At 34.8% G+C, this 11,185-nt stretch overlaps 1 protein-coding gene across 1 annotated transcript; it reads right to left on the bottom strand.

The window, feature by feature from the left end:
• Positions 1-254: 254 nt before the first annotated feature.
• LOC107925581 (uncharacterized) lies at positions 255-10,402 on the bottom strand. Its single transcript, XM_016856295.1, has 2 exons — positions 10,310-10,402; positions 255-713 (listed from the first exon to the last, which is right to left on the bottom strand). Exons 1-2 carry the CDS (start codon positions 10,400-10,402, stop codon positions 255-257), a joined length of 552 nt encoding a protein of 183 aa, XP_016711784.1.
• Positions 10,403-11,185: the final 783 nt, after the last annotated feature.

Here is an 11,185-nt window from a genome sequence, read left to right as displayed (position 1 = left end):
AGATTAGTAAACAAATTAATATAAGCCCACTGACCAACGATGAGGCTTAAATCCCAAAAATAACAAAATTTGGCAAAAGTTAGGCTTGAACCCAAGACCTCTCAAACACTCCCAGAAAACTTAACTGCTGAAGCAGACATATATTTTTGTTGAACATTATAGAAACATAAATACATTTTTTTCAGGGAATTACAACTCTACCCCTAAAAGAAATTTCAACCTCAAAATTTACCTGATCAGAACAGATGAGGATACTACTGAAGCATCAAGTCCTCAGGTTCCCACGTGACCTTCTCAGAACCATGATTCTGCCGTAAAACCTTCACTAAAGGGATGGACTTCCTCTTCAGAACCTTAAAGTCATGATCTAGAATTTGAACTAGTTCATCCTCGAAGGTCAAATCCAGCCTACCCTTGATCTCCTCAAGAGAAACAACATGAGAAGGATTAGACCAGTACCGCCTCAACATCGAGACGTGGAAGGCATCGTGGATACGGTCTAACTTTGGCGGTAGCTCCAACTGATAAGCGACCGGTCCCACACGCTTCAGCATCCAGTACGGCCCTATAAACCTAGGGCTCAACTTGACCTTACGACCGAATCTTAGAACTTTCTTCGACGGGGAAACCTTAAGAAACACAAAGTCCTCCACAGAGTACTCAATATCACGTCTCTTCAGATCCACATAAGAATTTTGCCTATCAGAAGCTACCTTCAGACAATCCCGAATCAATCTAACCTTATCTTCAATTTCAGAAACTAACTCTGCACCCAACACCCGATATTTACCCAACTCAGTCCAACACACGGAGTACGACCCTTACGACCATTTGACGAAGTCCCGATACCTCACTTTTTAAAACCACTTAACCTAATAAATCATTATAAAACACAAATTACAAATATAAAAACCTTTTTAAAACCACATTTGACTTGTAAATATTAAATAATAATATTTACGAACTTCTTCGCTGGATTTGGTGGCCTCAAACCACTATTTTTGACATCACTGAAAAATTGGGCTGTTACAAACTTTTTACCACCAACCACAAAATTCAAATTATTCGAAACAAAATATAGCTTTCTAAACTATTCCATAAAAAGAAATGTTATCATACCAAGCATTGAATAATAGTGACAAATCCTACCATAATCTACAGAATCTGGAAAAATGGATTTTTTAACCTATAATTGCTGAATTAATTTAAAAAATCTTCAAGCTAGCCATGAAATACTTAGTATTCTAGCTCAGCAATAAAATCTCTTGTCTTACCACCTTCAATATATAAACAATCTATTGGCAAATTCATTAAAGCAACCTAAACTCTCTTCTTCAACCCTTATCAAATATAGAGAGAGTGTAAAGGGAAAAAGGATAGGTCGCCAAAAAAAACCATGAAAGTCAAGGAGACTTAAACAGGCATGGATTTTCAGTGAGAATTCATGTAGTCGCTGTACCTCGTCGGGCGGTGGCCACACCATTGGCTCATTATTTTCCAGGCTATATACGATAACACCATTTTTGAAACTGAATTGAATGCTCAACTCACTAATTTTCTTCAATAACTCAAACCTCTCTTTTTTAGACAGATTCTTCTAAAACTTCCATTGATAACCCATGCAAGTTTTGCCTTCTTCATTCATGGTGTCACATAAGTATTAGAGTAGTCGTTGAACCATTATGTGTGATAAGCACATCGCTAACTCATTGTGAAGATGCTATAGATGATAAAACCGACCTTGATTCTATGAATATTGGTAAGCTCACTAACTTTCTTCCATAGTCTGAACCTCATTTTCTTGAGACTAGCTATGTGACAGCCCTAATGTGACCCTAGTCGGAAAGTGGTTTCGGGACCACAAAACCGAGTCGTAAAAATAATTAATTGTTATATTCTATGCTTATTATGTGTGTACATGCATATGTCGACGTTTCATTCCCTAATTTTGCCAATTGCATGAGAAATTATTAAATAGGGATCAATATGAGACATGGTGAAATATGATAGACTAATTTTAAATGGTTTATTAGTGCATGTCAACACAAGGGTGGACTTGCATGTCAAATTGCCCAATTTTCTTTATAGTGGCCGGCCAAGATGGGTGTTGATGGGCAAATATATATGTTTAATTAGTTATTAAAATAAGAAATGGCATTATGTGAGAAAAAAATAATATTAGTGAAATAAAGTAAAGAAAACAAAGAGGAAGGAAGGCTTATCTTTCGTCTCCTTCATTGCCGAAATTGAGAAAAGAAAGATTGAAAAAAAGAAACCAAGGCATTCGGCCATGGCTAGTTCAAAGGAAAGGTATGCATTGTGATTTTATTCTAATTGATGTTGAGATTAAGTTGATAAGTGTATAGTCTAGTTAACCCATAGCTAAATTCATGAATTCATTGTTGGGAGATAAGAATGGAAGTTGCCGTATGTATGGGTATATATGCACTTTGGAAAGGAGATTTTTGGGTGTTATTTGAGTTCTCTTTATGTATGTATGTGCATGAGTATTCGGTCATGTTATAGATTCATGTTGAAAAATGTTAATGATATATGTGTCATATAAATGTACTTGTGAATGAACTTGAGAATATCTAAATTATAGGTTGGAGGTGCCGAATGTAGTGTTGGATGAGTTTTAAAGAATAAAAATTTAGGTGACTAGAGGTTAATGACATTCGGCCAAAGGCTTGTGTGCTAGCAAAATCGGTATAAATGTTGTTCAATGTGTTGAATTGAGTAAGTTAGATGTTGGAACACTTAAGGATTTGGCATCTCTATGACATTAGATATAAATGTATGAAAGGCTAAGTTTAAGTAGTAAGGCCGAATAGGTTATAGATAAGGCACTTGTGAGTCTTTGGCCAAGCAATTTGCAAATTAGATTAGGGTTCTTGTGACATTTAATGTTGAGTTTAATTTGGTATATTCGGCCATCTAATTAAGTATATAGGTGATGTTGAATTTAATCTTGCACATTCGGCTATATGGGTGTACACAATTGTGATACTATCCTTGATTGGATTATCGACAATAGGGTGATAGTATATGGTTGTTAACCAAATAGTTCAAAAGCATGGGGTAGAAAGATAAAAATTGGCCATGTGTCTCCTATGCTATGAAATCATTAATATTTTGATATAAATATTTAGCAAGACGGTTAAACTAGTTAATTTATCGATTTAGCTCAAGAAGTTAAAGGTGGAGAGGCAAGCAAGGGCAAAGGAAAGAACATCGAGTAGCCGAGTTGGAATCATTTTCCCCAACATAAGGTAAGTCACCAAGCATATATTTTGTATTGATCTAAATAGACATAATGTCTATGTAATTATGCCGAATGGAATGATAAATTTATATATATGTATGCATGTGGTGATGAAAGTGTTGAATGAAAAGAAAAGAGGTGAGATGTATTGAGTTGTTGATTTCGGCACTAAGTGTGCGGGTATAAACATTTATGATCATGAGATTGGCACTAAGTGTGCGGGTTTAAATTGTACAGCACTAAGTGTGCGAGTTTGATTATATAGCACTAAGTGTGCGAGTTGATTATATAGCACTGAGTGTGCGGACTTAATATATATTTTTGAATCACTATGGACACTAAGTGTGCGACATTATTGAGTTGATCACGGACAGCGGATCGGGTAAGTACCTTGAGTTCATGGCTAATAGGCGCTATGTTTATATTTGGAGTTGAGCTTGGTAAGTTTGAACCTATGTGACAATTATAATTGAAGTCACGTACATAAGATTTATCGTGGAATAGGTGAAAGGTCGTTTAGTTGTATGATTGTAACGAAAATAAAATGATGTATGAAAATGCCTCAAATATCCTATTGATTGGTATATGGAATGTGAATGCATGACTTGGTATGAGATTGAACCGATAGGTCTAAGGAACTATGGCATGGTTCGGTATGCATGGTAGTGCATTGCTTATGACTTACTGAGTTATATACTCACTCGGTGTTTCCTTCTCACCTATTTTAGGTTTCTTGGACTCGTCTCTTTTTGCGTGATCGGGCCGTCATCGAAGTCATCACAGCAGCTAGCAAGTTTTGGTACTTTCTTCTTAGTCGGTTTAGGAGAACATTTCGGCATGTATAGGCTAATATGTTTTGTTGAACTTTGGTATGTAAACTTTTAGCCATGCGAAAATGGCATAAACGTTCGGTTGGATTTGGTTCTATAATGTTAGGTCGTAAGTCTTGGTAATTCGATTTTTATGCCATATGTCATGGTTGATTATTTTTGTGTTAAAATTTATGATATGGCAATAGTGTAGTAGGGAGATGTTTGACAATGATTAGCCTTTGGCATGGCTAGTCATGATCATAATTTGTGATATGTATGATGAATTACTAGTTAGATCAAGGAGAAATCACGAAATAGGCATAGTTGCTTTAGTAACAGATGCTGGCAGCAGCAGTGACGTGAGATTGAAAAATCACTAAAAATAGTAGGAATGAAATTAATTAATGAATAAATTATGTAATCGAAGCTCGATGAGTCTATTTTCATATAGAAGAAACGAAACGACCATATGAGCTGTATGTTAGGAGATAATTAAACTCTTGTGAAACAGGGACAGAGCGATTTCTGGATCCCCTGTCCCGACTTTAGAAATTCACCCTAAATTAATCAGAGACAATTAGGAGTCATGCTTTATATGTATAGATTCCCTTTTGAGTCTAGTTTCATTAGAAACCAACGGCATAAGTATTGGAGCTCTGTAAAGGGAGATATCTAAGTCGTAATGCACAAGGGTCAGAGTAGTCGAACCCAGGAACAGGGACGACTTTAACTAATAAACTGTACCAATTGGCCTGACCAAAAATTCTACAAAAATTCTAACATATATATATATGAGTCTAGTTCTGGGAAAAATTTACGGAACTGGATTTCGAGTTTCATAACTCAAGATATGATTTTTAAAGTGACTAGTACGCAGATTGGCAGCTTGTCTGGGAAATTTTTAATAAGTGGTTTGAAGTCTGTTAACACCTCGTGTTAGACTCCGGCGACGGTCTCGGGTTTGGGGTGTTACAAGCTATTCCACCACGGTCATTTGTAATGGAAGTGAGCTGTACCTTCTTTCTTGGATTGATAATGAAGTGCTAAAAAATCTAGTCTCAAAAAAGGAAGTTAGGCATCTTGAAGAAAGCCAATAAGTTTACCACTCTTTGCAGTGTCAAAGTTGGTTTCATAATCCATGCCCAGATTATAAGTCAGAGATGCAATTGTCACATGCTATGGAGTAATAAAAGGTGCAATCAAAGGTGCAGTCATCAGTTTGTTTCAAATTATAATTTGTTATGGCAAATTAAATCCTTTTTAACATCTCGTGACCTTGTTTTCTAGCCATTATGTATTGTTTTAGTGTATTTTCCATTTTAGTATGGTTTTATTTGAAAGTAATAAAATAAGAATTTTAGGAGTGTTTTATGACCTTGTAAGCAAATTCGGGCCTAAGGGAAGACTAATGTGTTGATTAAGCGTGTAGGACATCAATTAAGGCCAAGGAATTAGTGGAATGCCTCTGATGTCGCAACACCAAGCTTGGATGCCACAACACCCACTCCAAACCCTCTAATGAAGTAGTCTACCATCAATGTCATGATACCAGCCATGTGTTGTCGCGACACCAGCCATGTGATGTCATGACACCAAATCTAGACGAGGAAATAAGTATATTCCCTCAATGTTGTGACACTGACCTGAAGATGTCGCAAGACGGCTGCGACGAGGCCAATTAATTTACTAAATGTGTTTTTGTCCGCACAAATTTAATCGAACATGCTTTGTCAATTGTATTAAGCCTAAATTAGTCATTTAAACAGTAACTCTGTAAATGAAATGCTCTAGATATTAAAAAGGACTAATTCCATTCGTTTTAGTTTACCTTTTTTATTACATTTTTCATTCTTAGTAAACTTTCAACTTTAATTTCAATTTCAGTTTTCTTATTCGATTATTCGTGTTTTTTGTACATATCGTGGGTTGCTAGGGAAAGGATTCAAACTAAGTCTATAAGCCAATTACACTATATCCTTATTCATTCTTAACCATTAAGCCAATAACTAATCCTTTATATAATTTTACAACATTTATTTTTACAACAAGGCGAGACACATTTTAGGGTTTGAAGAAAACTTTGCAAAATAATAAAAATAATGCGACGGAAGGGATTTGAACTAAGGTTTCAAGGACAATTTCACTATCACTTAACCATCAAATCAAAAACTTGTTTCTTTAATAGACGTACGAAGATAACCTCAAAAGTCAAGGGCGTGACAACTCTCGATTCACCAACCCAATTCTACTAACCCGATTTTTGGATGTGACAATTACCATGGTTGTAAATTGTAATTTAACGAATATAGGCCTTCACCCAAATGGCTCACTAACTTTCTTAAGAAAGTGGATTTTTGCAATGCTTGACCTTTCTTTTGGTGCAACAATGCCATAACCTAGCATAGGAAAATGTGGTGAGATTTGAATTTTAAACTTGTTCAATGTTGTCCTTTAAACATTATTATGATTTTATGCACCAAAAATCGAACTAAATGCTTTCAATTAATACCAAAATGAAAGCAAGTTAAATTCAATAAAAATTGAACTAAAACCAAATAACATGTTTATTCAAAATCATTTTGATTTTTTTGAAATTTTTAACCCTAGTTGCTTGAACTAATCAAATCAAATGGATTTTTTAACCTATAATTGCTGAATTAATTTTAAAAATCTTCAAGCTAGCACTGAAATACTTAGTATTCCAGCTCAGCTAGTAAATCCCTTGTCTTATCTCCCTCAATATATAAACGATTCATTGGCAAATTCATTAAAGCAACCTAAACTCTCTTCTTTAACCCCTATTAAATATATAGAGAGTGTAAAGGGAAGAAGGATAAGTCGCGAAAATAAAACATTGGAAGTCAAGGAGACTTAAACAAGCATGGATTTCTAGGGAAAATTCTTGTAGTCTTATACCTCATCGGGTGACGGCCACACCATTGGCTCATTATTTTCCAGGATAAATATGATAACACCATCTTTGAAACTGCACTGAATGCTATACTCACTAAGTTTCTTCAATAACTCTAGCCTTTTTTTTTTAGATTGACTCTTATAAAACTTTCATTGATAATCCATGCAAGTTTCACTTTCTTCATTCATGGTGTCACACAAGTATTAAAGTATTCGTTGCACTATTGCGTGTGATGAGCACATCGCCAACACATTGTGAAGCTTCTATAGATGATAAAATCGACCTTGACTCTACAATGATTGGTAAGCTCACTAACTTTCTTCCATAGTCTGAACTTCCTTTTCTTGAGACAAGTTCTTCCACCACGGTCATTTGCAATGGAAGCAAGCTTCACCTTCTTTCTTGGATTTGTAATGACATGCTCAAAGATCTAGTCTCAAAAAAAAGAAGTTAGGCATCTAAAAGAAGGCTAATGAGTTGACCGCGCTTTGTAGTGTCAAAGTTGGTTTCATAATCCTTGCCAGATTACAAGTCAGAAGTGCAACCGTCACATGCTATGGAGTAATAAATGGTGCAATCAAAGGTGCAGTCGTTCATTGGTTTCAAATTACAATTTTTTTGTGGCAAATTCAATCCTTTTTAACCTTTTGTGACCTTATTTTCTAGCCCTTATATATTGTTTTGGTGTATATTCCATTTTAGCATGATTTTCGTTGAAAGTAATATAATAAGAATTTTTAGAGTATTTTATGACTTTGTAGGCCAATTCAGGCCTGAGGAAGACTAACGTGTTGATTAAGTGTGTAGGACATCAATTCAGGCCAAGGAGTCAGTAGACCACCTTCGATGTCACAACACCAAGCTTGGATTTTGCAACACCCACTTCTAAGCCTCCAATGAAATAGTTTGCCATCAATGTCAAGACACTAGCCCTGTGATGTCGCAACACTAGCGACATAATGTCACGACACCCAACCTGGACGAGGAAATGAGATATTGCCCTCAATGTCATGACACCGACCTGAAGATGTCGCAACACTGCTGCGACAAGGCTAATTAATTCACCAAGGGTGTTTTTGTCCACAAAAATTTAATCAAACATGTTTAGTCAATTGTATTAAGCCTAACTAAGTCATTTAAACTGGAACTCTATTAATGGAAATTCTCAGGACATTAAAAGGGACTATTTCCCTTCGTTTTAGTTTACTTTTTAAAATACATTTTTCATTCTTAGTAAACTTTCAACTTTAATTTCAATTCCAGTATGCTTAATCGATTGTTCGTGTTTTTTGTACAGATCTTGGATTGCTAGGGAAGGGAATCGAACTAAGTCTATAAGCCAATTACAATATATCCTTATTTATTCTTAACCATTAAACAAATAACTCATCCTTTAAATAATTTTACAACATTTGTTTTTACAACAAAGCATGACACTTTTTAGGGTTTGAAGCAAACTTTGCAAAATAATAAAAGTTATGAGACGAAGGGGATTTGAACTTGGGTTTCAAGGACAATTTCACTATCACTTAACTATCATATCAAAACCTTATTTTTTAATTGATGTACGAAGATAACCTTAAAAGTCGGGGGCGTGACAATCCTCGGTTCACCAACCCAATTCTACTAACTCAATTTTTGGGATGTGACAATTACCTTGTTTGCAAATTGTAACTTAATGAATATTCGCCTAAACTCAAATGGCTCACTAACTTTCTTTAAAAAGTGGATTTTTTCAATGCTCGACTTTTCTTTTGGAACAACAATGTCATAACCTAGCATAGGAAAAAGTTCTGAGATTTGAGTTTTAGACTTGTTAAATGTTGTCCATTAAACATTATTATGATTTTATACACCAAAAATAAAACTAAATGCTTTCAATTAATACCAAAATGAAAGCAAGTTAAATTCAATAAAAATTGAACTAAAACCAAATAACATGTTTATTCAAAATCATTTTGATTTTTTTAAAATTTTTAACCCTAGTTGCTTGAACTAATCAAATCAAAACTTGAATTCTAAAACTCATACTATTTGAATGAAAACATAATGCATTCCTCTTGAGCCCATTGTAATTTCTTACAACCAACCATAAAATTCTAATTATTGAAAACAAAATAGAGCTTTGTAAACTAGTCCATGTAAAGAAATGTTATCATAACAAGCATTGAATAATAGTGACAAATCCTACCATAATCAACAGAATCTGGAAAAATGGATTTTGTAACATATAATTGCTGAATTAATTTAAAAATTTTCAAGCTAGCCATGAAATACTTAGCATTCCAGCTCAGCCATTAAATCCCTTGTCTTTTCTCCTTCAATATATAAACGATCCACTGGAAAATTCATTAAAGCAACCTAAACTCTCTTCTTCAACCCCTATGAAATATAGAGAGGGTGTAAAGGGAAGAAGGATAGGTCGCCAAACAAAAACCATGGAAGTCAAGAAGACTTAAACAGGTATGGATTTCCAATGAAAATTCATGTAGTCATTGTACTTTGTCGGACGATAGCCACACCATTGGCTCATTATTTTCTAGGCCATATACGATAACACCATCTTTGAAACTGCATTGAATGCTAAACTTACTACTTAAACCTCTCTTTTTTAGACCGATTGTTCTAAAACTTCCATTGATAATCCATGCAAGTTTCACCTTCTTCATTCATGGTGTCACACAAGTATTAGAGTAGTCGTTGCACCATTGTGTGTGATGAGCACATCGCCAACACATTGTGAAGCTTCCATAGATGATAAAATTGACCTTGATTCTACAATGATTGGTAAGCTCACAAACTTTCTTCAATAGTCTGAACCTCCTTTTCTTGATACTAGCTCTTCCATCATGGTCATTTGAAATAGAAGTAAGCTTCACCTTATTTCTTGGATTTGTAATGAAGTGCTTGAAGATCTAGTCTCAAAAAAGAAAGTTAGGCATCTTGAAGAAACCAAATGAGTTGACCACTCTTTGCAGTGTCAAACTTGGTTTCATAATCCTTGCCCAAATTACAGGTCAGAAGTACACATGCTATGGAGTAATAAAAGGTGCAATCAAACGTGCATTATCAGTTGGTTTCAAATTACAATTTTTTGTGGAAAATTAAATCCCTTTTAACATTTCATGACCTTATTTTCTAGCAATTATGTATTGTTTTGGTGTATTTTCCATTTTAGTATGGTTTTCGTTGAAAGTAATAAAATAAGAATTTTTGGAGTTTTTTATGACCTTGTAGGCCAATTCAAGCCTAAGGGAAGACTAACGTGTTGATTAAGTGTATAGGACATCAATTCAAGCTAATGAGTCAGTGGAACACCTCTGATGTCGTAACACCAAGCTTGGATGCTGCAACATCCACTCCAGACCCTCCAATGAAGCAGACAGCCATCAATGTCACAGCACCAGCCATGTGACGTCGCGACACCCAAACTGGATGAGGAAAGGAGCATGCTACCCTCGATGTTCTAACACCAACCTAAAGATGTGGGCAAAACTACTACAACGAGGCCGATCAATACACTAAGTGTGTTTTCGTCTACACAAATTTAATCAAACATGTTTGTAATAGCCCATTTTTGCCCGACTCATTTCAGTATTTAAAATAATAAACCCCAAAAAAATAAAAATAAAACAAAGTCCAAGTCCAGTACAAAATTACAAATATAATTTGGCCCAATCGGAATGGCCCATTACATGAAAAGATTTAAGGTCCATCTATGAGCTTGACTCATATGGAAATATAATCTTTAAGGATATGCAATCTTAGATATGATATGCAATCTTAGATGTGATATGCAATATTAGATATGATATGATATGCAATCTTGAAGATATGATTTTGTAATCTTTGAGATTTAATTTGTAGATATCCTTTAATCTTAACCGTTGATGTAATTGATCTGTACCGTTGGATTTGGGGAGGCTCAACTATAAATAGAGGCCTTGTAATGGCCTAAATTCAAGGTTATCGGAACAATGGTTTCGTAACCATAGATCCGATTTAAAGAGAAATTTATTTCAATATTTTTGCTTGAAAATTTATATGATAGGAAAATCGTATGAAAATATTGATAGGAAAATTTTATCGATTTAGTGATTAGTTAGAAAAAGAAATTATTGAAGAAATTGGGTAAAATAAGGTATCGGGACCTCTATCTCGTAAAACCGAGTCGAAAATAATTTTATAAATATT

The sequence above is a fragment of the Gossypium hirsutum genome, chromosome A01 (assembly GCF_007990345.1).
Source record: "Gossypium hirsutum isolate 1008001.06 chromosome A01, Gossypium_hirsutum_v2.1, whole genome shotgun sequence".
Classification (NCBI taxonomy): domain Eukaryota; kingdom Viridiplantae; phylum Streptophyta; class Magnoliopsida; order Malvales; family Malvaceae; genus Gossypium; species Gossypium hirsutum.
This window is presented reverse-complemented; position numbering and strand designations above follow the sequence as displayed.